The sequence below is a fragment of the Agelaius phoeniceus genome, chromosome 13 (genome assembly GCF_051311805.1).
Source record: "Agelaius phoeniceus isolate bAgePho1 chromosome 13, bAgePho1.hap1, whole genome shotgun sequence".
Lineage (NCBI taxonomy): Eukaryota > Metazoa > Chordata > Aves > Passeriformes > Icteridae > Agelaius > Agelaius phoeniceus.
In genome coordinates, this window is record NC_135277.1 from 17,436,766 (window position 1) to 17,462,922 (window position 26,157).

General features: G+C 57.8%; 2 protein-coding genes across 3 annotated transcripts; one reads left to right on the forward strand and one right to left on the reverse strand.

Moving 5' to 3' along the window:
• The first annotated feature begins 2,114 nt into the window (after window positions 1-2,114).
• On the forward strand, window positions 2,115-7,906 carry INSYN1 (inhibitory synaptic factor 1). Its single transcript, XM_054642237.2, has 3 exons — window positions 2,115-2,253; window positions 2,619-3,121; window positions 7,153-7,906. The coding sequence occupies exons 2-3, from the start codon at window positions 2,909-2,911 to the stop codon at window positions 7,786-7,788; spliced, it is 849 nt and encodes a 282-aa protein (XP_054498212.2). The 5' UTR covers window positions 2,115-2,253; window positions 2,619-2,908; the 3' UTR covers window positions 7,789-7,906.
• Window positions 7,907-10,320: 2,414 nt separating this feature from the next.
• Window positions 10,321-23,295, reverse strand: CD276 (CD276 molecule). 2 transcript variants are annotated; one of them, XR_013184147.1, is made up of 9 exons: window positions 23,108-23,295; window positions 18,502-18,619; window positions 16,935-17,285; window positions 15,333-15,629; window positions 13,873-14,013; window positions 12,869-12,910; window positions 12,002-12,037; window positions 11,072-11,265; window positions 10,321-10,970 (listed from the first exon to the last, which is right to left on the reverse strand). XR_013184147.1 is itself a non-coding variant. In XM_077185549.1 (8 exons), exons 2-8 carry the CDS (start codon window positions 18,539-18,541, stop codon window positions 11,243-11,245), a joined length of 930 nt encoding a protein of 309 aa, XP_077041664.1. In that variant the 5' UTR covers window positions 18,542-18,619; window positions 23,108-23,295; the 3' UTR covers window positions 10,978-11,242. The 2 variants fall into 2 exon arrangements, 1 of the variants encoding a protein (XP_077041664.1); XM_077185549.1 differs by lacking the exon at window positions 10,321-10,970 and having other exon boundaries at window positions 10,978-11,265.
• Window positions 23,296-26,157: the final 2,862 nt, after the last annotated feature.

The window sequence follows — 26,157 nt, forward strand, 5'->3', positions numbered from 1 at the left end:
ATCCATCCATCCATCCATGGATCCATCCATCCATCATCCATCATCCATCCATCCATCATCCATCCATCCATCCATCCATCCCTCCATGGATGTTTCTCTTTCTTAGGATTGCTCTCCCCCATCCCAGCTGGGTTTTTCCTGAATCCCACAAAAACCATCCCCGAATCCCCGTAGAGAGGACGCAGGGGGAGCATCTTCGAAGAAAGGAGGAAAAAGCAGGAAAAGGGAGACACATCCCAAGGGAACATCCCCAGTGCTGCCTCAGTTTCCTGAGATCCTATTCCCACTCCATCCCCTCTCCATCCCCGCTCTATTCCAGCTCCATCCCCTCTCTATCCCTGCTCCATCCCCTCTCCATCCCCACTCCATCCCCTCTCCATCCCCTCTCCGTTCCCGCCCCGTTCCCGCTCCGTTCCCGCTCCCGGTGCCTTTAATTCCCGTTTTCCCGGCGCAGGCCCGGCCCCTCCGGTGACACAGCAGCGCCGGCGCGGGGCCGGGCGGAGCGCGGCGAGGCTGCGGCCGGAGCGGGGCCGGGCCGGGCCCTCCGCCGCTCATGGCCCTGCCCGGGGCCCGCTCCGCCCGCCCGGAGCCCGGGGAGAGCCCGGCCCTGAGCCCGCAGCGCCGCCGGTGCGTCCGGGGGAGCCCCGGGAGAGGGGCACGGGGGGTCCGGGCGTGCGGGACCGCGGGGAGGCTCCGGTGCGTCCCGGGGGAGCGGGAGCGGGGATGGGGGAACCGGGGGAGGCTCCGCCCGCCCCGAGCACGGGGACAGCCCGGCCCTGCCGAGCCCGCAGCGCCGCCGGGGCGTCCCGGGGGTCCCGGAGAGGGGAACCGTGGAGAGGGGATTCGGGAATTGGGGAATGGGAATGCGGGATCTGGGGATGGAGGATGCAGGGAGCGGGAACTGGGAATGGAGAACCGGGGACGGAGGAACCGGGGACGGAGGATTCAGGAATAGGGGATGGAGGAACCAGGAACGGAGGATTCAGGAATAGGGGATGGAAGATGTGGGAACAGGGGATGGAGGATACGGGGATGGAGGAACCGGGGATGGAGGGTGGCGGGAATAGGAAATGAAGGCTCCCGGGATGGAGGAACCGGGCATGGAGGATTCGGGAATAGGGAATGGAGGAACCGGGGATGGAGGAACCGGGGATGGAGGACGCGGGAATAGGGAATGAAGGCTCCAGGGATGGAGGATTCGGGAATAGGGAATGAAGGCTCCGAGGAAGGAGGAACTGGGGATGGAGGCTCGGGGAATGGAGGATGAGAGCGGCGGGGACAGACGCAGGGGGATGCGGGGAGCGGGAATGGGGAATCCGGGAAGAGGGGATGGAAGATCAGAGCGGCGGGGCTGGAGGATTCGGGAATAGGGGATGGAGAATTCGGGAATGGAGAATTCAGGGACCGGGGCTGGAGGATTTGGCAACCGGGAATTGAGAATTCGGGAACCGGGGCTGGAGGATTTGGGAACCGGGAATTGAGAATTCGGGAACCAGGGCTGGAGGATTCGGAGAGCGGGGCTGGCAGCTGCGGATACCGGCACCCTCCATCCCCGGAGCCCCGGAGGACACGGGGACCGGGGCTGGGGGTGCCGGTACCGGGAATGGAGGCTGTACCGGGAATGGGGGATGCTGGTACCGGGGCTGGGGGGTGCCGGTACAGAGAATAAGGGTTGCCGGTACCGGGAATGGGGGATGCCGGTGCAGGGAATAAGGGATGGAGGTACCGGGGATGGGAGATGCCGGTACCGAGGATGGGGGATGCCGGTACCGAGGATGGGGGATGCCGGTACCGAGGATGGGGGATGCCGGTACCGGCGAGGGAAACGCGGCCCTACCGGCTCCCCCCTCCCCGTGCGCACCCCTCCCCGGCTCCCCCCGCCCCGCCCCGCTCCCCCCGCGCCGTTCCCGGTTCCCGGGGGGCTCTCGGGGGCACGGCGCGTTCTCCCCCCGCCGCGGCCGGGGCGGGGCCGGGATCCGGACGGGGGGGATGGCGGCGGGAAGGGCTCCGGGAGGGGCCCCGGGGCCGCTGCCACCCCCCCGTGGGGCTGTCCCCGCCGGTAACGTGTCCCCCCCGCGACAGCGAGCGGAGCAGAGCGGCCCCGGCCCCCGCGGAAAAGCCCTGAGGGAGGCGGGAGCCGGCGGCGAGGAGGAGGAGGAGGAGGAGGAGGGGGAGGAAGCGAGGGAAGGAGCCAGGGGAAAACAGGAGCGGGAAGAGCTCGGAGCGGAGCCCGGGAGCGGCCGGAGCGCGCCGGTGAGTGCGGAGCGTCCCCGTGTCCCCCGGGGTGTCCTGTCCGTGTCCCTCTGTCCCTGCGTGTCCCTCTGTCCCTGTGGGTGTCCCTGTGTGTCCCCTCTCCCTGTGCGTGTCCCTCTGTCCCCCTGGATGTCCCTCTGTCCCTGTCCGTGTCCCCCTGTCCCTCTGGGTGTCCATCCCCGGGAGGCCCCACCGTGCCCAGGCTCAGCCTGGGGGACGCTGAGGGAGGCCACAGGGGGGGTGACATTCCAGCGACATTCCCAGCGACATTCCCAGGCCCCATCCTTCCCCCCATAAACTGGGGGAAGGAGCGGCCAGAGCCCTTCCCAAGGATCTTCCCGGCCCTTGTCCCTCTGTCCCCGCAGGAGGACAGCCGGACACCCCCGCAGCCAACACCGGACCCGCCACCCCTCCTCGGCGACACCGCGCCTCCCTTTCCCGCTGGAATTCCGCTTCCCGGCAAACCCCATCCTCTCCTCCTCCTCCTCCTCCTCCTCCTGCTCCGGCTGCCAGCGGCGGTGTCACCGCAGGGCCACCAGCGGAGTGTCCCCGCATGGTGCAGCCGTGAGCGGCGGCGTTAAGATGGTGAGAGCTGCCCGGGCCGGGCCGGGCGGGGAGCAGCGGCATGGACACCGGCCCGGCCGCCTAGGGAACGATGGACTCGCGGAGCCGCCGGGATGCGCAGCGCACGGAGCGGCCCGGCCCCGGCACCGGCACCGGCAGCGCCAACACCGGCACCGGCACCGGCAGCGGCCCTAGCGAGGGCGAGGGAGAGCGGGAGCGCATCCGCGGCCGCATGAGGATGGTGATCGGGCAGCTCGAGGGCATCCTGCGGGAGCTCAAGGAGGTGGCCAAGGAGCTCCGCGAGGTGGGGAAATCCCGGGATAACGCTGAGCATGAAAAGGGAAGGGGTTGGAGCGTGTTTGGCCGTTCCTGGCTCGGGATGGGGCAGCGGCGGGGAGGATTTCCCTGAGGTGGATTTCCAAAAGAGAGGAGGAAATTCGGGTGTCCCTCTCCAAAAGACAGCAGGAAATTCGGGTGTCCTTCTCCAAAAGAGAGAAGGAAATTCAGGTGTCCCTTTCCAAAAGAGAGGAGGAAATTCGGGTGTCCCTCTCCAAAAGACAGGAGGAAATTCGGATCTCCCTGGGCTGGATTTCCAAAAGAGAGGAGGAAATTTGGAAGTCCTTGAGATGGATTTCCAAAAGAGAGGAGGAAATTCAGGTGTCTCTAGGCTGGCTTTCCAAAAAAGAGGAGGAAATTTAGGCGTCCCTGAGCTGGATTTCCAAAAGAGAGGAGGAAATTTGGAGATCCTGAGGTGGATTTCCAAAAAGAGGGAGGAAATTTGGGAGCTCCTGAAGTGGATTTCCATAAAAAGGAAGAAATTCTTATCTCCCTGGGATGAATTTCCAGAAGAGAGGAGGAAATTTGTGTCAGAGAGGAGGAAATTTAGATGTCCCTGAGGTGGATTTCCAAAAGAGAGGATGAAATTAGGATCTTCCTGGGCTGGATTTCCAGAAGATAGGAGGAAATTTTGGTGTCCCTGAGGTGGATTTTCAAAAGAGAGGAGGAAATTCAGGAGTTCCTGAGGTGGATTTCCAAAAAAAAGGAGGAAATTCGGATCTCCCTGGGCTGGATTTCCAGAAGAGAGGAGGAAATTTGAGTGTCAGAGAAGAGGAAATGTGGATGTCCCTGAGGTGAATTTCCAAAAGAGGGGAGGAAATTTGGGTGTCCCTGAGCTGGATTTCCAAAAGTGAGGAGGAATTTCAGGCATTCCTCATTGGTGGCTCCAAGCTGAGGCGGATTGAGGTCCCCTCAGGGCCACCAGAGTGTCCTGGATTTGTGACATTGGGGTGTCCCCATGGAGGATTTGGGAATGTCCATCCCAGTGTCCATCTCTGCTCAGGGCCACCAACGTGTCCTGGCAGTTGTGGCATTGGGGTGTCCCCCTGGAGCCACCATGGAATCTTTGGAATGTCCCTGGCTGGTGGCTCTGAGCCAAGGTGGGATCATGGATTGGGCCACCAAAGTGTCCTGAACTTGTGACATCCTGACTTTCCCAGTCTCCCTCCTTCCTTCCCATCCCTTTGCGTCCAGAATCATTCCTGGGCGTTCTGTGCTGGGGAAAACGATGATTAAAATCCTTGGATGGAAAAATCCAGTTCAAATCCCCCAAAAATTCCCAGGGGAAGGGCCCATCCCGTCTGGAACCTGAGGAATGGGATCAAAGGGGTTCCCTCCCAGCCTTTTCCCTGGAAAAATCCTGTCGGTGATTCTCCTTGGGAATAAATCCCCTAATAATGCTGAGATGAATAGGGGATTAACTGGGATTGCTCGAGAAGGTCCAGGGATTGTTATCCCAAAAATAACAGCTTTGGGAGAGGGTTGGGAATTATTTAGGAGCAGGGTTTTGGGGAATTTTGGGAGCTGGATTTGGGGGATTTTGGAAATGGCTTTGGGGATTTTGGGGAGCTGTGTTTTGGGGGATTTGGGAGCTGGGTTTGTGGGATTTTAGGAGCAGTTTTGGGGAGATTTTGGGAGAAGTTTTGGGGGGATTTTGGGCACAGTTTTGGTGGGATCCAGGCCTGGATCTCTCCATCCTGGCCTTGGATTGACTTCCAAATCCTCTTCCCAAATCCCTGTGGTGACGGAGGGGCCATCAGATCCCATCCTTTGATCCCATTGGAATTCAAACCCTTGATCCCATCAGATCCCATCCCTTTGATCCCATTGGATCCCACCAAATCCCATAGTTTGATCTCATTGGATCTCAAACCATTGATCCTATCAGATCCCATCCCTAGGATCCCATCAGATCCCTTCTTTTGATCCCATTGGATCCCATCCCTTGAATCCCATCAGATCCCAACATCCCATCCCTTTGATCCCAATATCTCAACCCTCTGACCTCATCAGATCCCACCCTTGGATCCCACCGGATCCCACCCTTCTGATCCCAGCCCAAAATCCAGGATCTGGAGCCACCAATCCCAACTCCCAGCTTGGCCTACAGCCATAATTCCCAAAATCCCATAAAAACAAGGATGGGGCTCCAGCTGTCCCACATCTGCCTGAGCTGGGTGGGAACATTCCAGATGGGATTGAATTGGGAAGCTCCTTGGAATTCCCCCCAGTTCCTTGGGAACATCGCCAGGGATTCATCCCAAACCTCCTCCCCTGTTTATGTGGGGGAAAATCCCCTGCGATTCCCTGGGGGACAAATCCCACCAATTCCCTGGGAATATCTCCAGGGATTCATCCCAAACACCCTCATGTGCTTGGAGGGAACAATTCCCCCCAAAATCCCTCATCCCAAACCTCCTCCCCTGCTTGTGGGGGACGAATCCTTCCCAGTTTCCTGGGAATTTGTCCCCTACAAGTAGGAAACTGGGTTCAGGATGAATCCCTGGGAATGTTACCAGGGAACTGGGAGAGGATTTTCCCCCCTGTAAACAGGGGTGGACATTTGGGGTGAATCCCTGGGGATATTCCTGGGAAATCAGGGGAATTTTTCCCCCTCCAAGCTGGAAAAGCTCTGCCAGCCTCAGTGAGGGAGGAAAAGAGGGGGAGCAAATCCCAAATCCTTCTTTCCGTGTTAATCCCCCGCGGGAGCTGAGTGTCACCGGGGGATTTAACCCCTGGCTTAAAATAGGGAATGATCCTAAAAATAGCCCGGAGTGACACTAATCCTGTGATGGGGACAGCCAAAAGTGACACCAATCCTGGGATGGGGACAGGACTGGGATTGGGATGGGGACAGCTGTGAGTGACATCAATCCCAGGATGGGGACAGGATTGGGATGTGTCTGGAATGGGGACAGCCGTGACACCAGTCCTGGGATGGGGCTGGTATTGGGATGGGGCTGGTATTGGGATTGGGATGGGGACAGGATTGGGATGGGGACAGTGACAAGTGACACCAGTCTCGGGATGGGGATGGGACTGGGAAGGCAATGGCCATAAGTGGCACCAATAATGGCTGATTTGGATTGGGATTGGGATGCACTTCCTGCTGTCCCTGCTCGATCCCGGTCCCTTTGGTGAGACTGGGAAGGGACCTCAGGTGACAGGGACACGCTGGCCCTGTCCCAGAGCTGAAATTCTCGTTGGGAACAGAGGGGATCCTATTCCAGCAGAACCATTTGGTAACAGGATATTCCCAAAGATTCCCAGCCTCCTTCCCAATTTTTCCTTGTCCCAAAAATAAAGAGGTCAGAAAATACCTTTTTTTACTCTCTTTCACAAGTTTAGCCCTTCCTTTCCCAGAAAAGAAGAAAAAATAAAAGGCAAAGGGATCTGGAAAGGGAAAAAGGAGTTTTCCTGATTTCCAGGCTTCCCTGGGGATATTCCCAAAAAGCTTCAAAGCCAAAGCTTGAGTGATGGAGGAATCTCACTATCTCTGGAAGTTTTGGGGTGGGAAAACAACACAGAAATCCAAGGGGAGGAGTTGGGACCATCCATCCATCCATCCATCCATCCATCCATCCATCCATCCATCCATCCTTCATCCATCCATGGATCCATCCATGGATCCATGGATCCATCCATCCATCCATCCATCCTTCATCCATCCATCCATCCATCCATCCATCCATCCATCCATCCATCCATCCTTCATCCATCCATCCATCCATCCATCTATCCATCCATCCATCCATCCTTCATCTATCCATGGATCCATCCATCCATCCATGGATCCATCCATCCATCCATCCATCCTTCATCTATCCATGGATCCATCCATGGATCTATCCATGGATCCATCCATGGATCCATCCATCCATCATCCATCCATCCATGGATCCATCCATCCATAATCCATCCATCCATCCATCATCCATCCATCCATCCATCCATCCATCCATCCATCCATCCATCCCGTGTCCATCTCTCTCTCCGCAGGTCGTGTCCCAGATTGACCGCCTGACGTCGGACTTCGCTCTGGACCTGGAGCCGGACGCTTGGACTCCGGCCACGGCCAGCAGCACGTCCAGCAGCGACCGGGGCGGCGCCAGCCTTGAGCTGGGCCCGCTGGACTTCGCCGCCTCCGACGTCCTCTCGGACAGCTGGGAATTCTGCTCCTTCCTGGACGCCTCCACGCCCTCCGACCCCGGCGACTGCCCGGAGCCCCCGCGGCCGCCGCCGGCCCGGCTGATGAACGGGGGGGTCCCTGTGGCCAACGGGCCCCGTGGGGGCGGGGGGACCCCGGATTCCTCCAGCGAGGAATGTTTTGGGAGTGCCACTGTTCCCAAAATCCCGGCCCAGCGGCCGGCGGGGACGCGGGAACGCGTCCGCTTCAGTGACAAGGTGCTCTACCATGCCCTGTGCTGCGACGACGACGGTGACGCCGATGACGGTGCCGACATTCCTGACGATCCCGCCAGGAAGGGGCCTCGGGAGCAGCTTCCGAGGAACCCGGGCGTGATCCCGATCCGCAGGGCCACGAGGAACAGCAGCACCCAGACCGTGGCCGACAAGAGCACGCAGACGTTGCTGCCGTACGTCCCGGCCAGGCAGAAAATTCCCAACAAAAACTGAGCCCGGATCTGGGTTTGGAAAGGGTTTGGGGGAGGGGGAAAATCCCTGGGAAAGGGGCTGGAAAAGATCTATATATAAATATAAATATATATTTCAATAAATCCGTACTCCTCATAAACGCCGAGTGAGAAGGTGGCAACAAATATCCCGATATCGCCGTATCCCGGTATCTCAATATCCTGATATTCCAATATCCCGACGGCTTTCCAGGCTCAGGGAATTTTAAATGATTTTTTTTTTTACTGGATCAAAGGAGCTCAATAAATCATCCAGCACAGAGAAATTCCACCCATGACACGGATGTGCCAGGAGGGGCCAGCCTCCATTCTGGAGGGCAGGAATGGGGCACGGATTGGAATGTGGGAATGCTGGAGGGGTGGCAGGATCAGGGAGGGGGAATTTCCCTTCTCTGGGATGTGTTATCCCTATTTGGTTTAGGGAAAATCAGTGGGGTTGGACATTTCTGGCTGAGGGGATTTGGGAGGGCTCCAGGATGTCACTGGAATGTCAGTGGAATATCATTCCCAACTCCAAGAGGAACAACAAGGGGGTCACCAAAACCCCCAGGAATAAGGACCTGTCTTTGGGAACTCCTTCCCCCTGAATTCCCAACTTTTCCGGCAGAAATATCCCTGACCTCGAGTCCTGCATCTGTCTGAAAAAAGTCCTGCTTTTCCTGAGCTCCCTAATCCTGCTTTTCCACATCCAAATGCTGATTTTTCAGGGAAAGAAATCAGGTCCTGCTTGGAAACGAAGGAATCTAGAGCTCCAAATCCACCCTGGGCGTTTTTCCGAGGTATCCAAAGGGGTCGGAGCAGCAGCTGTTCCCAGGACAATGTTCCCGTGTCCTTCCCGCCAGCGCCTCATCCCGCAGGGACACGTTTCCATCCCAGAGCATTCCTGGCACGAGGCTTTTCCAAGATTTTTTTGAGCCAAAAACACCACCTCGGCTCCTGATGGTCAATCCGGGTGGGAAGAGCTGCATTGCCGAGCAGCTTTGGGGTGGGAAATCAATGCAGAAATCCAAGGGGAGCAGCTGGGACTGACCATCCATCCATGGATCCATGCATTCATCCATCCATCCATCATCCATCCATCCGTGGATCCATCCATCATCCATCCCAGTGTCATCCCAGAGCCAGGACTGTGGGATATGCGGAATTCCTCTCAATCCGACCCCAGTCCAAGCAGGGTGAAATGAGCTTTTCCCCCAAATGCTGCTGGATCTGACATTTTATTTTTCGGGACTGCTGGGGAGGAGCAGCCTGGGACCGTCCTGTGTTCCCACAGGAATATCCCACACTCTGTCCCGATGCCGGGGATGGACGCGGTGCTCCCAGGGAGCTCTGTTATCCCGGCCACCTCCAGGACACCAGGCATGGGTGGGCAGAGCCTGGAGCGCTGTCCTGGCAGGGACCGGGCTTGGCACATCCCCAGCTACCAGCAGGATCAGGGGGACAGGGACCATGACAAGGACACGGCCAGGAGAGCCTTGCGGGCCACTGTTGTCTACGGGAGGGTGGCTGTCCCCAATGGCCCCACAGCTGGCCCTGATGGCCCCATGGCTGGCCCTGATGGCCCCACAGCTGGCCACAATGGCCCCACAGCTGGCCACGATGTCCCCATGGCTGGCCACGATGGCCCCACAGCTGGCCCTGATGGCACCGCAGTTGTCCCCAATGGCCCTGTGGCCAGCCAAGATAGCCCCACCCCACTGGCCCTGATGTCCCCAAGGCCAGACTCATTGGCCCCACAGCTGGCCCTGATGGCCCCACAGCTGGCCACAATGGCCCCACAGCTGGCCCTGATGGCCCCACAGCTGGCCACGATGGCCCCACAGCTGGCCACGATGGCCCCATGGCTGGTCCCAATGGCCCCACAGCTGGCCCTGATGGCCCCACAGCTGGCCACGATGGCCCCACAGCTGGCCCTGATGGCCCCATGGCTGGTCCCAATGGCCCCACGGCTGGTCCCAATGGCCCCATGGCTGGCCACGATGGCCCCACAGCTGGCCCTGATGGCCCCACGGCTGGCCACGATGGCCCTGTGGGGGCTTCCCACACCCCTTGGAAGCTCCTGGGCTCCAGGGCGTGGCCACATGGGTGTGGCTGTAAGGGGCGGAGCCACTTTTCATTCAGGCTGGATATCAAATCCCAGGATGGAGCCACCATCTATCCCTCTCCATCCCAGCCTGAGGCCAGCACGCTTCTCCCGGGCTGGATTTTGGGAATGTTCTCCCATCAGGATGCTGAGCTCAGGGAAGGACAACCAAAAACCATCCCCCACAGGGGATTCAGGAAGGGCTTTGGGAAGGATCCCCTGGGAATTCCTAGCCTATGGGGAAGGATCCCCTGGGAATTCCCACCCCATCTTGGCAGCAGGATTTAATTTAGGAGCCAGCTCAGGCATCCCTGTGGGATTTTCCTCCTCATGATGGGGCTCCAACAGGCCCTGGAAATCTTTTCCTCTGGGAATCCCAACCCTTACACCGTTCCCAGCCAAACCCCGTAGAGCACACGGAGCCGGGAGGGATCGACCAGCACGGTCCCAAATTTATTTGTCAAGGCACGAGAAACCCTCCAGATCCCGGATTTTAAAGAAGGACTCCACCCAAGAAGCCCTCAGGGACTTCCTGTGCTCCGGGACAGCAGCACTCGGGGTGTCCCCACGTCCCCAACAGCGCAGGGGGGACCCTGGGACGCACCCGGAGCCCCCAATCCCACGGGAATGATGAGCTCAGGATGTCCCCAGAGGCATCCCCACAGCAGGACCTCACCCGGCCAGCGGGTGCCCCCTTCCCAAAAACGCCCCGGGATCGTTCCCGGTGGGACAAACCCCTCCGGGATCCAGCGGTTAAGGCCAGGACGAGTCCGGAGGGACTCGGGGAGCGGGAAAAGGAGTGTGAGGAAGGGGCTCCTGGAGCCCCCCGTGCCCCAGCCACCATTCCCAAGGCTCCGGGCTTGGAAAGGGCAGGGAAAGGCGCCTGGGGCAGCACCAGAGTAGGGAACGGGGAATGTCCCCCTGGGATGGACACACAGAGGGACACAGGGACACCGGGCAGATCCTCACCCCGCCTTTCCCGGGAAGGACGGGAGGCGGGGAACGGGAATGGGGTGGGGCAGGCGGCAGCTTCGGGTCCTCCGGGATGCCTCAGGGGTGTCACCGCCCAGAAGTGTCACCATCTCGGGGGTGTCACCGCCCAGGGGTGTCACCGGCCTGGAGGTGTCACTGCCCCGGGGGTGTCACCACCCCAGGGTTGTCGCTGGCTCGGAGGTGTCACCACCTCGGGGGTGTCACTGCCTAGAGGGGGTGTCACCGACCCAGGGGTGTTGCTGTCCCGGGGGTGTCACCACCCGGAGCTGTCACCGACCGGGAGTGTCACCGCCAAGAGGTGTCACCGCCCCGGGGGTGTCGCCGCTGGCTCGGGGACAGGCGGGCGGGGCCAGGGCTGCCGTCAATCGATCTCCTGCTCCCGACCTGGGCGGGGGAAAGGGAATTGAGAGGGAAAACATGGAACTGCCGGCACGAGGAAGGGAACTGCCGGGATGGGATTGATAAATCAACAGATTAATGAACTAATGAATTAATAAATCAATAGAGTAATGAAATAATGGATGAATTGATTAATGGATTAATAAATTATCAAATCAATAAATTAACAAATAAATGAATTGATAAATGAATAAATAAATTGATAAATTAGTACATTAATGGATTATTGGGGCCACAGCTTGGAAAACTCTGGATCCTTTTCCAGGCTGAAAAACTCTGAATCCTTTTCATTCTGGGAAATCCCTGGATCCTTTTGCAGACTGGGAAACCCCAGATCCTTTTCCAGGCTGGAAAACTCTGGATCCTTTTCCAACCCCAGCAATTCCCATCATCTCAGAAAATCCATGCAAACCCCAAAAAACCCCCAAATTGCTTCCAGGGTTGGGTGTGGGGAGGCTTTTCCCCATCCAGAGTGGCTGGGAAAAGGAGGGATGCAGGAGCCACTGGATGCCAGGAGAAAACAGGAAAAACTGGGGAAAACCATGAAAAACTGGGAAATGGGGAAATGGAAAACCATAATCTGGGAAAAGCTGATGGAAAACCCATGGGAAAACGAAAATAGGGAGGGGAAAATTCCCCTTGAAACCTGACAAATGTTTCCCATGCAGATTTTAGGGAGAAAATAGGAATTATCCCGGATTTGCCAGAAATATCCACTCACCCTCTCTGCTCTCAGTGTTTTCCAGCAGCTGCAGAGCTGGGAAAAGAGAAAAACATCTTGTTATCAATCCCATCCCATTCCCAAAGGAAACGGCCCCAAAATCCCATTTTTGGGGGATAAAACCCAAAAGCGACCCCATTCCCAATTTCCCTACAGAATTCCCAGGGTTTGGTCCTGTGCCCGTGGATAAAGGGAATCCCCAGGAACAACATGGAGCTGCTGGATGCTGGGCAATTATGGAATTGGGAGGTTTGATTTGGGAATTCTGACATTTTATTAAGGAATTTTGTCATTTTGTTAAGGAATTCTGACATTTAATTAAAGAATGAGGAGGTTTTATTTGGGAATAGTGAGATTTTATTAAGGAATTGGGAGGTTTTACTACAGAATTCTGTCATTTCAATAAGGAAATGGGAGATTTTATTAAGGAATTGGGAGATTTTATTCAGGAATTGGGAGGTTTTCTTAAGGAATGGGGAGATTTTATTAAGGAATTGGGAGGTTTTATTTGGGAATTTGGAGGCTTTATTCGGGAATTTGAAGGTTTTATTAAGGAACGGGGAGGTTTTATTTGGGTATTGGGAGATTTTATTAAGGAGTTGGGAGGTTTATTAAGGAACTGGGAGATTTTATTATGGAATTCTGTCATTTTATTAAGGAATTGGGAGGTTTGATTTGGGAATTGGGAGATTTTATTAAAGTATTAGGAAGTTTATTAAGGAATGGGAAGGTTTTATTATGGAATGGGGAGGTTTATTAAGGAATAGGGAGGTTTTATTTGGGAATGGGGAGGTTTATCCAGGATCAGGAGTGTCAGAAAATCGGGAATAGGGAAGGGGCCACCCCGAACCAGGATGGGGCACCCACCTGTCTTGGGCTCCTCCCCCTCCTCATCCCGCTCCTCTGGCCCTGGAAAACAAGGATCCCGAGGTGGGAACCCCATTCCCGGGATTCTGGGGGTGCCCCTTGGAGCATCCCGGCCTTTCCAGGCCACCACATTCCCAAAAATCCCAACGGGAAAAGCCCCAGCTCCAAGGGACAGCCATGGGTTTGGCACAGCTAAAAACCACCTGGAGAGGGATCCCTGGATCCCCCAAAATTTGGGATACCCCAAACTGGGAGGCTCTTCCCTCCCTCCAGCACCCACCAGGACCCCAGGAAGTTCCCACCCCCTGCTGCTGTTCCTGGGAGCAAAATCCATGGAAAAATCCCATGGAAAAAGGAAATTCCCAAGAGAAACTGGAACAAAACCCATGGGAAAAAACATGGGAAAAAGATCATTCCCAAGGGAAACTGGGAGTAAATCCATGAAAAAATCCATGGAAAAAAGGTCTTCCCAAGAGAAACAGGAAGCAAAATCTATGGAAAAAAATCTGTGGAAAAAAGGTAATTCCCAGAAGAAACAGGGAACAAATCCATGGAAAAAAGGTCATTCTTGAGGGAAACTGGGGGCAAACACATGGAAAAAAGACATGGGGAAAAGGTCATTCCCAAGAGAAACAGGGAGCAAAATCCATGGAAAAAACCATGGGAAAAGGCAATTTCTGAGGGAAACTGGGAGCAAAATTCATGGGAAAAAAAAAACATGGAAAAAAGGAAATTCCCAACAGAAACTGGAAAAAAAAATCCATGGACAAAACCCATGGAAAAAAGGTCATTCCTGAGGGTGGCAGAGCCATTCTGGGAGCTTTTTTTGGGAACAAATCCCCTGTGGTGCAAACACCACCCCATAAAAATGTGGAATACGACCCAAAATGGGAGAAGGCATCACAGATGTCCCGGCCATGGGAAAAGGGGACAGGCATGGCAGTGCCACCCCCGGGTGTCCCTCTGGTGCCATCCGTCCCCTCCCGGCCTTTCCCGGGATTCACCTGCGCGCTCCTCGTCCTCCCGACAGCTCTCCCGGATCTTCTGGTGGCACACGAAGGCCAGGACGCCCAGCAGGGCCACCACGCACACGGCCAGGGCCACTGTCACCCACAGGGCCACCGCCGGGAATGCCAGGGGCTGGCCTTGCGGGGAGGGACGGAAAAGGGCCTGGATCAGCACCCGGGAATGGCAGCGGGACCCCATACCCAGGGTGATCCCACATCCGGGGTGATCCCATATCCGGGGTGATCCCGTATCCGGGGTGATCCCATGTCCAGGGTGACCCCACATCCGGAGTGACCCCATATCCAGGGTGATCCCACATCCGGCGTGACCCCATATCCATGGTGACCCCATATCCAGGCTGATCCCACATCAGGGGTGATCCCATATCCGGGAATGATCCCACCCCCAGGGTGATCCCCCATCTGGGGTGATCCCATATCCAGAATGACCCCGTATCTGGGGTGATCCAACACCCAGGATGCCCCAAACCCCAGGATGATCCAACTTCGAGGGTGATCCCACATCCAGGATGATCCACGGTGACCCCACATCCAGGCTGGATCACAACCCAGCTCCAGGAACTGCTTCCTGGGGGCATGGAATGTCCCCATGGAAGACTTAAGTGTCACCTGCTGCCACCCCCTGCCATGGCAGTGCCACCTCCCACTGTCCCAGGCTGCTCCAAGCCCTGTCCCACCTGGCCTGGGATCCAGGGACAGCCACAGCACTCTGGGAATGCCAGCCCAGCCAGGAATCCCTTCCCAAGCTCTGGGTGGCTTTGGGTGGCAGTGCCACCTCACCCAGCCCTCCTGGGTGGCCCCCGGTCACCTTCCCCAGACCTCCTGGGTGCCACCATGGTCACCTCCCCCAGCCCTCCTGGGTGCCTTTGGGTGACAGTGTCACCACGGCCACCTCCCCCATTGTCTCCTGGGTGCCTTTGGGTGCCAGTGTCACCTCCCCCAGTGCTTCCTGGCTGGCTCTGGGTGACAGTGCCACCTCCTCCAGCGGCTCTGGGTGCCACTGCCACCTCCCCCAGCCCCTCCTGGCAGGCTCTGCACGGCAGTGCCACCATGGTCACCTCTCCAGCCCCTCCTAGCTGGCTTTGCATGGCACTGCCACCTCCCCCAACTCTCTCAGCTGGCTTTGGCTACTACTGTCACCTCCCCCAGCCCTCCTGGGTGGCTCTGGGTGGCAGTGCCACCTCTCCCAGCCCCTCCTGGCAGGCTCTGGGTGGCAGTGCCACCTCCCCCAGACCTCCTGGCAGACTCTGGGTGGCAGTGCCACATCTCCCACCCCTCCTGACTAGCTTTGGGTGGCAGTGCCACCTCTCCTGGTTGGCTCTGTGTGCCACTGCCACCTCCCCCAGCCCTGTGAGCTGGCTGTGTGCCACTGCCCTCTCCTCAGCCCCTCCTGGCAGGCTCTGTGTGGCAGTGTCCCCTCCCCAGCCCGGGCTCACCCGTGATGGTGACAGAGGCGTGGCCGTGCTGGCGCAGCGCGGCGTTGAGCACCAGGCACGAGTAGGTGACGCTGGGCTCCACCAGCACGCGCAGGACGCTGCGCACCTCGAAGAGCCCCTCCTCGTTGGCCACCTGCCACGTGGTGACGTTGGCAGTCAGGTTGGCACCCCGGCTGTCCTGCCACAGCACGCTGGCCTCGGGGTAGCCGCGGGACGCGTGGCACGTCACCTCGGCCACGTCGCCCGGCTTCAGGTCCTTGCTGGGCTCCAGGTGTACACTGGGCTTGGAGTAGGGAGCTGTGGGGACAGGGGGGGACAGCAGTGAGGGCTGGGAGCAGGAGCGGGGCCAGCCAGGATTGGGATGGGAACTTGCAGCTGCCAGGATTGGGATCTTCCAGCTGCCAAACCCATCCTCAGCTGAGGGTCACTGCTGGCCAAGGTGGCCCTGCAGCCAGGAGCCTCAGCAGGGCATGGATTGCACTGCCCAGGGAATATTTTGGGGACAAGGAGGGACTGAAGTGAGGATTGGGATGGGGAGCTGGGCCAGCCAAGATTGGAATCTTCCAGCTGCCAAACCCATCCTCAGCTGAGGGTCACTGATGGCTGAGGCAGCCCCTCAGCCAGGAGCCTCAGCAGGGCATGGATCACACTGCCCAGGGAATATTCTGGGGACAAGGGGGGACCAGAGTGAGGATTGGGATGGGGAGCTGGACCAGCCAGGACTGGGATGAGCTCTTCCAGCTGCTAAACCCATCCTCAGCGAGTTGAGGTGGCCCCACAGCTGGGATCCTCAGCAGAGAACAGATTGCGCTGCCCAGGGAACATTTTGGGGAGGTGCTTTGGGGGCCAGGCAGGGACCGGAGTAGGGATTGGGATGGGGATCCCTACCCAGCCAGGACTGGGATGGGAACTTGCAGCTGCCAGGATTGAGATCTTCCAGCTGCCAAACCCATCCTCAGCTGAGGGTCACTGCTGGCTGAGGCAGCTCCTCAGCCAGGAGCCTCAGCAGGGCATGGATCACACTGCCCAGGGAATATTTTGGGGACAAGGAGGGACTGAAGTGAGGATTGGGATGGGGAGCTTGGCCAGCCCCATCAGGATGGGCTCTTCCAGCTGCTAAACCCATGCTCAGCTGAGGGTCACTGATGGCTGGCCAAAATGGCCCCTCTGTCACTCCCCCGGGAACATTTTGGGGAGGTGCTGCGGGGGACAAGAGGGAATTAGAGAGAGGATTGGGATGGGGAGCTGGGCCAGCCCTGAGATGGGGCTAAACCCATCCTCAGCTGAGGGTCACCGCCAGCTGAGGTGCCCCTCAGCCAGGAACCTCAGCAGGGCATGGATTGCACTGCCCAGGGAACATTGTGGGGACAAGGAGGGACTGGTGTAAGGATTGGGATGGGGAGCTGGACCAGCCAGGATTGGGATGGGGATCTTGCAGTTGCCAGGATTGGGATCTTCCAGTTGCCAAACCCATGCTCAGCTGAGGGTCACTGCTGGCTGAGGCGGCCCCACAGCCAGGAGCCTCAGCAGGGCACGGATCGCACTGCCCAGGGAACATTTTGGGGCGGCACAGCCATCACTCCCCATCTCCAGGGCTCTCACCTGCCACCTGCAGCGCGACGGCGGCGCTGTCGTAGTCGCGCACGCGCACGAAGCAGGTGAAGCTGCCCTCGTCGGCGATGCGCACGCGGCGCAGCAGCAGGGACACGTTGCCCCGCTGCAGCTGGTCGTAGAAGAGCGCCGTGCGGTTGGCGTAGCCGCGGCCCTGGTCCTGCAGCCGGTCCTGGCCGCCGGAGAATTCGTGCACCACGCGCTTGGTGTCCGTCAGCTGCCAGATGAGGCTCAGCTCGGCCACGCTGAAGTTGGCCTCGGGAGAGAAGGAGCACAGCAGGGTGGCGTCGTGGCCAAACAGGGCCACCACGGGCTCCTCCGGCACCTGGATCTCCATGGCGCCTGCGGGAGGGGATGGGGACAAGCTGTGACAGCTGCAGGGGAACCTCCTGGATTCTGCACCTGGATGGTGGCTGAGAAAATTGAGGGATGCCCGTGGGAGGGACACGTGGGCAGGTGGCATCTCAGGACTGTCCCCAGCAATGCTACCCTGCTGGAAGGGGGACAGTCCCACATCCAGCACCAAACTGGGGCATCTACAGCTGCCAGGAGCAGCCAGGAGCACCCAAACATGGATAACACCCAAGCAATGCCCATGGGAGGGACACATGGGCAGGTGGCATCTCAAGGACTGTCCCCAGCTATGCCACCTTGATGGAAGGGGGACAGTCCCACATCCAGCACCAAACTGGGGCACCTTCAGCTGCCATAGGCACCCAAACATGGATAACACCCAAGCAATGCCCATGGGAGGGACATATGGACAAGTGGCATCTCAAGATTGTCTCTGGCCACACCACCCTGATGGAAGGGGGATAATCCCAGACAAACCAGAGGCACCTTCAGCTGCCAGGACCTGCCAGGAGCAGCCACGGGCACCCAAACATGGATAACACCCAAGCAATGCCCATGGGAGGGACACATGGACAGGTGGCATCTCAGGACCGTCCCCAGCTATGCCACCTTGATGGAAGGGGGACAGTCCTGAGATCCAGCATCAAATTGGGGCACCTTCAGCTGCCAGGAGCAGCCATGGGCACCCAAACCCGCTCAAGGGCACGGAGCCCAGGTTGTCCCCACAGGGACAGGACGGCTGGTGGCAGTGCTGGGGACACAAGTCGCCAGGAGGAGCCAGCCCTGGCCAGGCTGGCAGCGCTAGGTGGCACCAGTGCTCCAGCACGGTGCCAGCTGGGGTGGCACAGCATGATTCCAGCTCATCCCAGTGCCCTGGCAGTATTCCAGCTCATCCCAATAACAAGGCAAGGGAAGGGATAACAATGAACACCAGGAGCCAGCCTGGCTGGAACTGAGGTGGCACTGCCAACTGCTCTCCTGGGAAGGGGGATCCGCCAGGACTGAGTGACCCCGTGGTGGGAAGGAGCTGTCCCCTGCCAGGAGCTGTCCCCTGCCAGGAGGTGCCACCCGAGGCTGTCACCCCATGGAGCACAAATCCAGGAGAAACACCCAGTGGGAGATGCCAGCTCAGGGCACGGCTCTGTTGGGACATGGGGGGCACTGGGGACATCTCCTGCGGGGTGGTGCCACCAGCCCCACTCACCTGCCAGGCTGAGTGCCAGGATGAGCAGCGGGAAGGGCATCCTTGGCACGGGAAAGGCCGGGATGAGGAAGCAGGAGCGGGAATCCTGGTGGGGAGGATCCTCTCTGGGAACCCGGAGCTGAGGGAAAACACAAGGAAAAGCTGGGATGGTGCTGGGATGGAGGGACAGAGTGAGGGAAGGGAACAGGCTGGGGATCCCACAGCATTCCCAGGGATCCCACACCAACCATTCCTAGGGATCCCAGGGCATTCCCAGGGATTCTACACCAGCCATTCCCAGGGATCCCATGGTATTCCCAGGGATCCTACACCAGCCATTCCCAGGGATCCCATAGTATTCCCAGGGATCCCACACCACCCATTCCCAGGGATCCCACGCCATTCCCAGGGATCCTACGCCAGCCATTCCCAGGGATCCCATGGCATTCCCAGGGATCCTACACCAGCCATTCCTATGGATCCCACTGCAGCCCTTCCCCGGGATCACAGGGCAGCCATTCCAGGGGATCCCAGGGCAGCCATTCCCGGGGATCCCAGGGCAGCCATTCCCAGGGATCCTGGGGATCCCACAGCAGCCATTCTTGGGGAGCACAACCCCATCAGACACCACCCCCAGGAAGGGGTTCAGCTTCAGCCTGGCACAGCCAGAGGCATTGCTGCATTCCTGGCACTGACGGAGCCGGCTGTGCGCCGGGGAAGCCATGTGAGCCCCTTCCCTTCCCTTCCCTTCCCTTCCCTTCCCTTCCCTTCCCTTCCCTTCCCTTCCCTTCCCTTCCCTTCCCTTCCCTTCCCTTCCCTTCCCTTCCCTTCCCTTCCCTTCCCTTCATCTTTCCCAGCTGTTCCCTGCATTGCCGGCCGCTCCAGCCCCGTGCTCCAAGAGGAGCTCCCAGGGGCCGGGATTTCGCTCCAAGCCCAACGGGAGCAGCTCCAAGGGACAGGGCTGCGGATTCCCGGCAGCTCCGGGGCAGCAGCGAGGCTCATCCCTGCCCGCAGGGAGGCAGGAGAAGCTGCGGGATGTGTGCCCGGAACAGGGGAGTTAAAGCGGAGCTGGATTCCCGAGGAGCGGCAACATGACCCGAACCAGCTCCGGGAAGCGGAGCCACTGCGGGGCCCTCCCTGTCCCCTGCCGGGTCCCACTGTGTCCCCTCCCCGGGTCCCACTGTGTCCCCTTCCTGGGCCATCCCCGGGTCCCACTGTGTCCCCTCCCCGGGCCATGCCAGCCCATCCCAGGGTCCCGCTGGGATCTGTAGGGTCCTGTGCCTGTGGGGTCACGGCACTGCCACATCTGTAGGGTCACGGCACTGTCCCTCCCTGTGCCAGCTCATCCCAGAGTCCCCCTGTATCCTGTTCCCTGTCCCAGCACATCCCAGTGTCCCTGCTGCGTCCTGTCCCATCCCATCCCAGAGTCCCCCTGTATCCTGTTCCCTGTCCCAGCCCATCCCAGCGTCTCCGCTGCGTCCTGTCCCTGTCCCCTCCCTGCGCCATCCCATCCCAGGGTCCCACTCCATCCCCTCTCTGTCCCATCCCATCCCATCCCATCCCATCCCATCCCATCCCATCCCATCCCATTCCATCCCATGGTCCCGTTGTGTCCCCTCCGTGTCCCCTCCCTGTCCCAGCCCATGCCAGGGTCCCTGCCCAGAGCCCCTGGCATTGGCACCCGCCCCCCCCCCGCCGTGGGGTCATGGCACTGGCACCCCTGTGGCTCCCACGGAGAAACTGAGGCACAAAGAGGGGAAAAAGGTCCAGGGAATGGGGGAAACTGGGGCACAGGGAATGGGGGAAACTGGGGCACAAAGAGGAAACTGAGGTATGGGGGAAACTGAGGTATAGAGGGAAACTGAGGCACAGGGAATGGGGAAACTGACACACAAGTGGGAAACAGGCACGGGGGAAACGGGGACACAGGGAATGGGGGAAACTGAGGCACAAGGGGGGAAACAGACACGGGGAATGGGGGAAATTGAGGCACAGGGAATGGAAGAAACTGAGACATAAGAGGAAACTGAGGCTCAAGGGGAAACTGGTGCACAGGGAATGGGGGAAACTGAGGCACAGGGAATAAGGAGACTGAGGTAAAAGGAGGGGAACTGAGGCACAAGGGGAAACTGAGGCACAAGGGGAAACTGAGGCACAGGGAATGGGGAAACTGAGGCCCATTTCTACACCAAGAGCCCTAAGAATGCTTCCCCTCTCCTTCCCTCCTGAGCATGAGGCAAAACGAACAATCCAGGATTGTTCCCACCCCCTGTCCCAAACTTTTCCCAACCAAACCCATTCCAGGGAGCCAGGAAGGAGGGAAAAGGGGATGGGGGGAGAGGGAAACCCCAACTCATCCCCCTTGGAACCCTTCCCTTTTCCTGGGGACATTGAACAAATCCTCTCTTCCCTACAGTTCCTGCCAGGCTGGCTCAGGGGGTCACAGGAAGGTGACACCCGTGTCCCCAACCCTCCTGCTGCCACCACCGTGCTGTGACTCAGTTTCCCCAAGCCTGGTGTGGGATCCCCAAGACCTCAAGTGGGGATAGAAGGAATCCCACAAAAACTTCCCTCCAGAAAGCCAAGGGATAATTCAATCCCCCAGAACCACACCTCACCCGTTCCCTGGTTTTTTATAATCCCAAATTATCCCCCGGGTCCAGGGAGAAGTCCTTGCCTCCCACTGACCATTTGCAAGCCCCAAGGAAGCTGTTAACCCTTTCAGTGCTTCAATCCTCCCTCAAGTGAGAGAAAGGAACAAGATGTAAAAGAACAATATGAAGACATGGATGAAAAAGAAGTCCCAGATGGGAGGAATGAGGAGATGCCTTAATTTAAGGGTTAAAATCCTCTTGTAAGCTATGGAAAAAATACTCTTTTTCCCTATAACACATGAAACTATAGGGAGATGAAGGGTTCCAATTAATATTGAGAAAAGGCCTCCATATTAAAGTAAGCAGAAGTTTAAACAGAGAAAAAGAAAAGAGTGATGAGACCCTGTGCCCCCAGGAAGGAAAAGAAACAGATCTCTGTTCCCAGAGATGAAGATCATTTTAGAGATAGATAATGAGAACTTTTACCTTTAAACAGTTCATCTTTAAAACAATACCCCATAAGTGAGCACAACCCATAAACAAGCTGTGGGAAGGCTTGTAGGAAATAAGAGGGGCTTCAGGATAACAAATAATAAATTTTCAGATAATAAATTTCCCCAGGCAGCTGCTATTTGTAAAAGAACCATGAGAGAACTCACAAAAAAGTCTCCATAACATCAACAAGGAAGACTTCTCTCCTTAAGTGAACTAAAGAAAAATCATTTTAGAAGTAATAAACTAAATAAAAATGTAATTTTTGGGGTGCCTGGGTCAGGCCCCCCTCTGTCCCTCTCCTCGAGCCAAGAGCCAGGCTCTGCTCAGGACTATTTTTAGGTCCTGCTCAAGTTGTGGGCATGCAGCAGCAACGCCTCACGTGGGACTCTGTGGGGATGGGGTGTGGAAAGATGGGACACAGCTCCCAAATCCCATCGGGGGTTCAGGGTGGGGTGTTTGGGGCTAGGAAGGGACGAGGATTCAGGGTGACACCTGGCAGGAGGAAGGGATGAGGATTTGGGGTGATACTGGGAGGTAGAAGGGATTTGGAATTATACTGGAAGGGATTTGGGGTGCAATACTGGGAAGGAGAAAGAGATGAGGATTTGGGGTGCAATACTGGGAGGAGGAAGGGATGAGGATTTGGGGTGATACTGGGAAGGAGAAAGGGATTTGGGGTGATACTGGGAGGAGGAAGAGATGAAGATTTGGGGTGCAGTATGTAACAGAAGGAAGGGACAAAGATTTGGGGTGCAATACTGAGAAGGAGGAAGGGATTTGGGGTGATACTGGAAGGAGGAAGGGATGAGGATTTGGGATGCAATACCAGGAGGGAGGAATGGATGAGGATCTGGGGTGCAACACTTGACAGAAGGAAGGGACACAAATTTGGGGTGCAATACTGGGAAGGAGGAAGGGATTTGGGGTGATACTGGGAGGAGGAAGAGATGAAGATTTGGGGTGCGATACTTGGCAGAAGGAAGGGACAGGGACCCGGGGTGATCCTTGCCGGGAGGAATGGACAAGGACTCGGGGTGGTCCTTGCCGGGAGGAAGGGTCACGGGTTCGGGGTGATCCTTGCTGGGAGGAAGGGATTGCGAGTCGGGATGCCCCAGTGGGCCGGAGGAAGGCTGGGCGGGCTCTCCCTTGTCTCGGCGGGGGAAAAAGGGAACCAGCGCTTCCTCCCGGCACCGCGGGCCGCCTTCAGTCCCGCATACCCAATAGGGCGCTTCCAGTGGGATTCCCGAGCATCCCGGGGTGCCACCCACCCCTGCCTGCGCCCCGGGGTCCGGGGGGACCCCCGCAGCCCCCCAACCCCTGCGGGGCTCCCCGAACCCCCCGGGGGAGCCCCATTCATTCCTCCCTCCCTCCTTCCCTCCCTCCTTTCTCCCCCCGTCCGCCCGGAACCCCGCCCGAAGCCGAGCGCGGCCCGCGGGAGGGGCAGCGGAGCGGGGCGGCCCCGCAGCTCCCCCGGGCTGGGCCGGCCCCGCTGCGGCCGCACCCGGAGCCCCCGAGCCCCCCGGAGCCCCCGCACTCACCGGGCCCGCGGCGGAGGCAGCGCGGGCGGCGGGCGGCGGCCCCGGCACGATTGGCTGGGAGCGCTTCCTGCCGGGAACGGGCGGGAGGAGCCTGGAGCGGGACACGGAGCCAGGGGACTGGGGAGCCGGGAATGGGGATTGGGGAGCCGGGAATGGGACACGGAGCCAGGGGATTGGGGAGCCGGGATTGGGGAGCCGGGAGAGGGACACGGAGCCAGGGGACTGGGGAGCTGGGATTGGGGAGCCGGGAGAGGGACACGGAGCCAGGGGATTGGGGAGCTGGGAATGGGACACGGAGTCAGGGGAATGGGGAGCCGGGAATGGGGATTGGGGAGCCGGGAATCAGACACGGAGCCAGGGGACTGGGGAGCCGGGAATGGCACACGGAGCCAGGGGACTGGGGAGCCGGGAATGGGGATTGGGGAGCCGGGAATGGCACACGGAGCCAGGGGATTGGGGAGCCGGGATTGGGGACACGGAGCCAGGGGATTGGGGAGCCGGGAATGGCACACGGAGCCAGGGGATTGGGGAGCCGGGAATGGGGACACGGAGCCAGGGGGTTGGGGAGCCGGAATGGGGATTGGGGAGCCTGGAGCGGGACACGGAGCCGGGGGAATGGGGAGCCGGGAATGGGGACTGGGGAGCCGGGAATGGGGACACGGAGCCAGGGGACTGGGGAGCCGGGAATGGGGATTGGGGAGCCGGGAATGGGACACGGAGCCAGGGGACTGGGGAGCCGGGAATGGGGACACGGAGCCAGGGGATTGGGGAGCCAGGAATGGGGACACGGAGCCAGGGGATTGGGGAGCCGGAATGGGGATTGGGGAGCCGGGAATGGGGACACGGAGCCAGGGGATTGGGGAGCCGGAATGGGGATTGGGGAGCCTGGAGCGGGACACGGAGCCAGGGGAATGGGGAGCCAGGAATGGGGATTGGGGAGCCGGGAATGGCACACGGAGCCAGGGGAATGGGGAGCCGGGAATGGGGATTGGGGAGCCGGGAATGGGACACGGAGCCAGGGGATTGGAGAGCCGGGAATGGATGGGGACAGGGAGCCAGGGAACTGGGGAGCCAAGAATGGGACACGGAGCCAGGGGATTGGGGCGCCGGGAATGGGGACACGGAGCCAGGGGATTGGGGAGCCGGGAATGGGGACACGGAGCCAGGGAACTGGGGAGCCGGGAATGGGGACAGGGAGCCAGGGGATTGGGGAGCCAGGAATGGGGATTGGGGAGCTGGGAATGGGACATGAAGCCAGGGGATTGTGGAGCTGGGAATGGGGATTGGGGAGCCTGGAGCGGGACACGGAGCCAGGGGATTTGGGAGCCAGGAATGGGGATTTGGGAGCCAGGAATGGGGATTGGGGAGCCAGGGGAATGGGGAGCTTAGAGCCAAGCATTGGGGAGCTTGGAGAGAGGGATTGGGGAGCGCTGAGCAGGGAGACTGGGGAGCAGTGAGCTGGGGATTGGGGTGCCTGGGATTTTGAGATCTCAAAGTCAGGATGAGGTGCATGGAACCGGGGATTTTGGGGATCTGAAATACACAGAACCAGGGATTTTGGAAATCTCAAAGTCAGGATGACGTGCACAGAACCAGGGATTTTGGAGATTTCAAATTCGGGATTTTAGAGATCCCAGATTCATGATGAGGTGCATGGAATGGGGATTTTGGTGATCTCAGATTCGGGATGAGATACAAGGAACCAGAGATTTTGGAGATCTCAAATTTGGGATTTTGGAGATCTCAGATTTGGGATTTTGGAGATCTCAGGTTTGGGATGAGATACATGGAACCAGGGATTTTGGAGATCTGAAATTCAGGATGAGATGCAGGACTTTGGAGAACTCAAAGTCAAGATGTGGTGCACGGAACCAGGGCTTTTTGAGATCTCAAATTTGGGATTTTGGAGGTGTAAAATTCAGGATTTTGGGGATCTCAGATTCAGGATGAGCTGCATGGAACCAGGCAGGAGGGCTGAGCCATCTCCTGTGGGGAGGACAGAGGGCAGCTGGAATTTGCCAGGTGGAGCCCAGGCTGCTTCCCAGGAAAATCCTGGTTAATGATTTCCCCGCTCCGTGCCGGGCAGAAAGCGCTGCTGGGGACACAGGGGTGTCATGGTTTGACACAGGAGGAATTTAGGGAATGAACCTAAATTAACATCAAATTAGAGGTTAATTTGAGGGTAAAAATCTCAAAAAAAAAAAAATCTCAATTTTTTTCTCAAAACTTTCAAATATCAAATTAGAAAAATCTCAACTTTTCAAATTTGATCCTAAATTTTAAACATCAAAAAATCTTTTTTTGATTTCTCAAATCGAATAAAATCTCAAATTAGAGAACCAAAACCACTATGCAGGGGAAACCCCAAAATTTTGGGAGCCCTGGCACTGGAAGGGGACCCCCAAAATGAGGGTGGTTTGGGCCTTTCTTGGCTGCAGAGCACAGGAAGCTCCTCACCCTTTTGATTACAGGGGAAAGCTGCAACACCCAGAGCTGGAGAGCTGAAAATGGAAAGGTGAGAGTTAAAATAACCCCAGACCTGCTATATTTAAACCATTCCATGTTTGTTTGGTTGGGTTTTTTTTTATCCCTGGCAGGCAAGGGAGGATTTTGCACATATGTAAACTTTGAGATAAGAAATGTTGATTTAGAAATGTTATGGAATAGGATGGAGATTGTTGAGAGAGAAAAAAAGTTTTAAAGGGTAGTTTTATAGATAAGATTAGATGCTTTAGAGAAATGGAATTATGAAATATGTAGTAGGATTTATGAGGGGTTGTTTTAGATGATTGGTTTTAAGGTATTTATGGTATGGTGTGGTAAAAAGTTGATTGGTTAAGAAATATTTATAATGTTTTGTAATTAGGAAATAGTTGGGTTTTGCTTGTGATAGTGTGAACTATAACATCTGTAGTGTTTTACCTTTTTTATGAGATTGAAAATGGAATAAAAGTGTTTAAAACAGAGGGATGGAACACAGAGAATTCCATCCCAGGGTCACCTCACCTTCCCAATCTCCCATCCATCCCTGCCCTCTGGCAGTGGCAGCC

Excerpts from the sequence above, each read along its gene's own strand:
- INSYN1 (XM_054642237.2), top strand. The coding sequence starts at position 2,909 with ATGGACTCGCGGAGCCGCCGGGATGCGCAGCGCACGGAGCGGCCCGGC. Across the intron at positions 3,122-7,152 it reads TGGCCAAGGAGCTCCGCGAG|GTCGTGTCCCAGATTGACCG; the intron begins GTGGGGAAATCC and ends CTCTCTCCGCAG.
- CD276 (XM_077185549.1), bottom strand. The coding sequence starts at position 18,541 with ATGCCCTTCCCGCTGCTCATCCTGGCACTCAGCCTGGCAG. Across the intron at positions 17,286-18,501 it reads CCTGGCACTCAGCCTGGCAG|GCGCCATGGAGATCCAGGTG; the intron begins GTGAGTGGGGCT and ends CCCCTCCCGCAG. Across the intron at positions 11,266-12,001 it reads AAACACTGAGAGCAGAGAGG|GTCGGGAGCAGGAGATCGAT; the intron begins GTGAGTGGATAT and ends TCCCCCGCCCAG.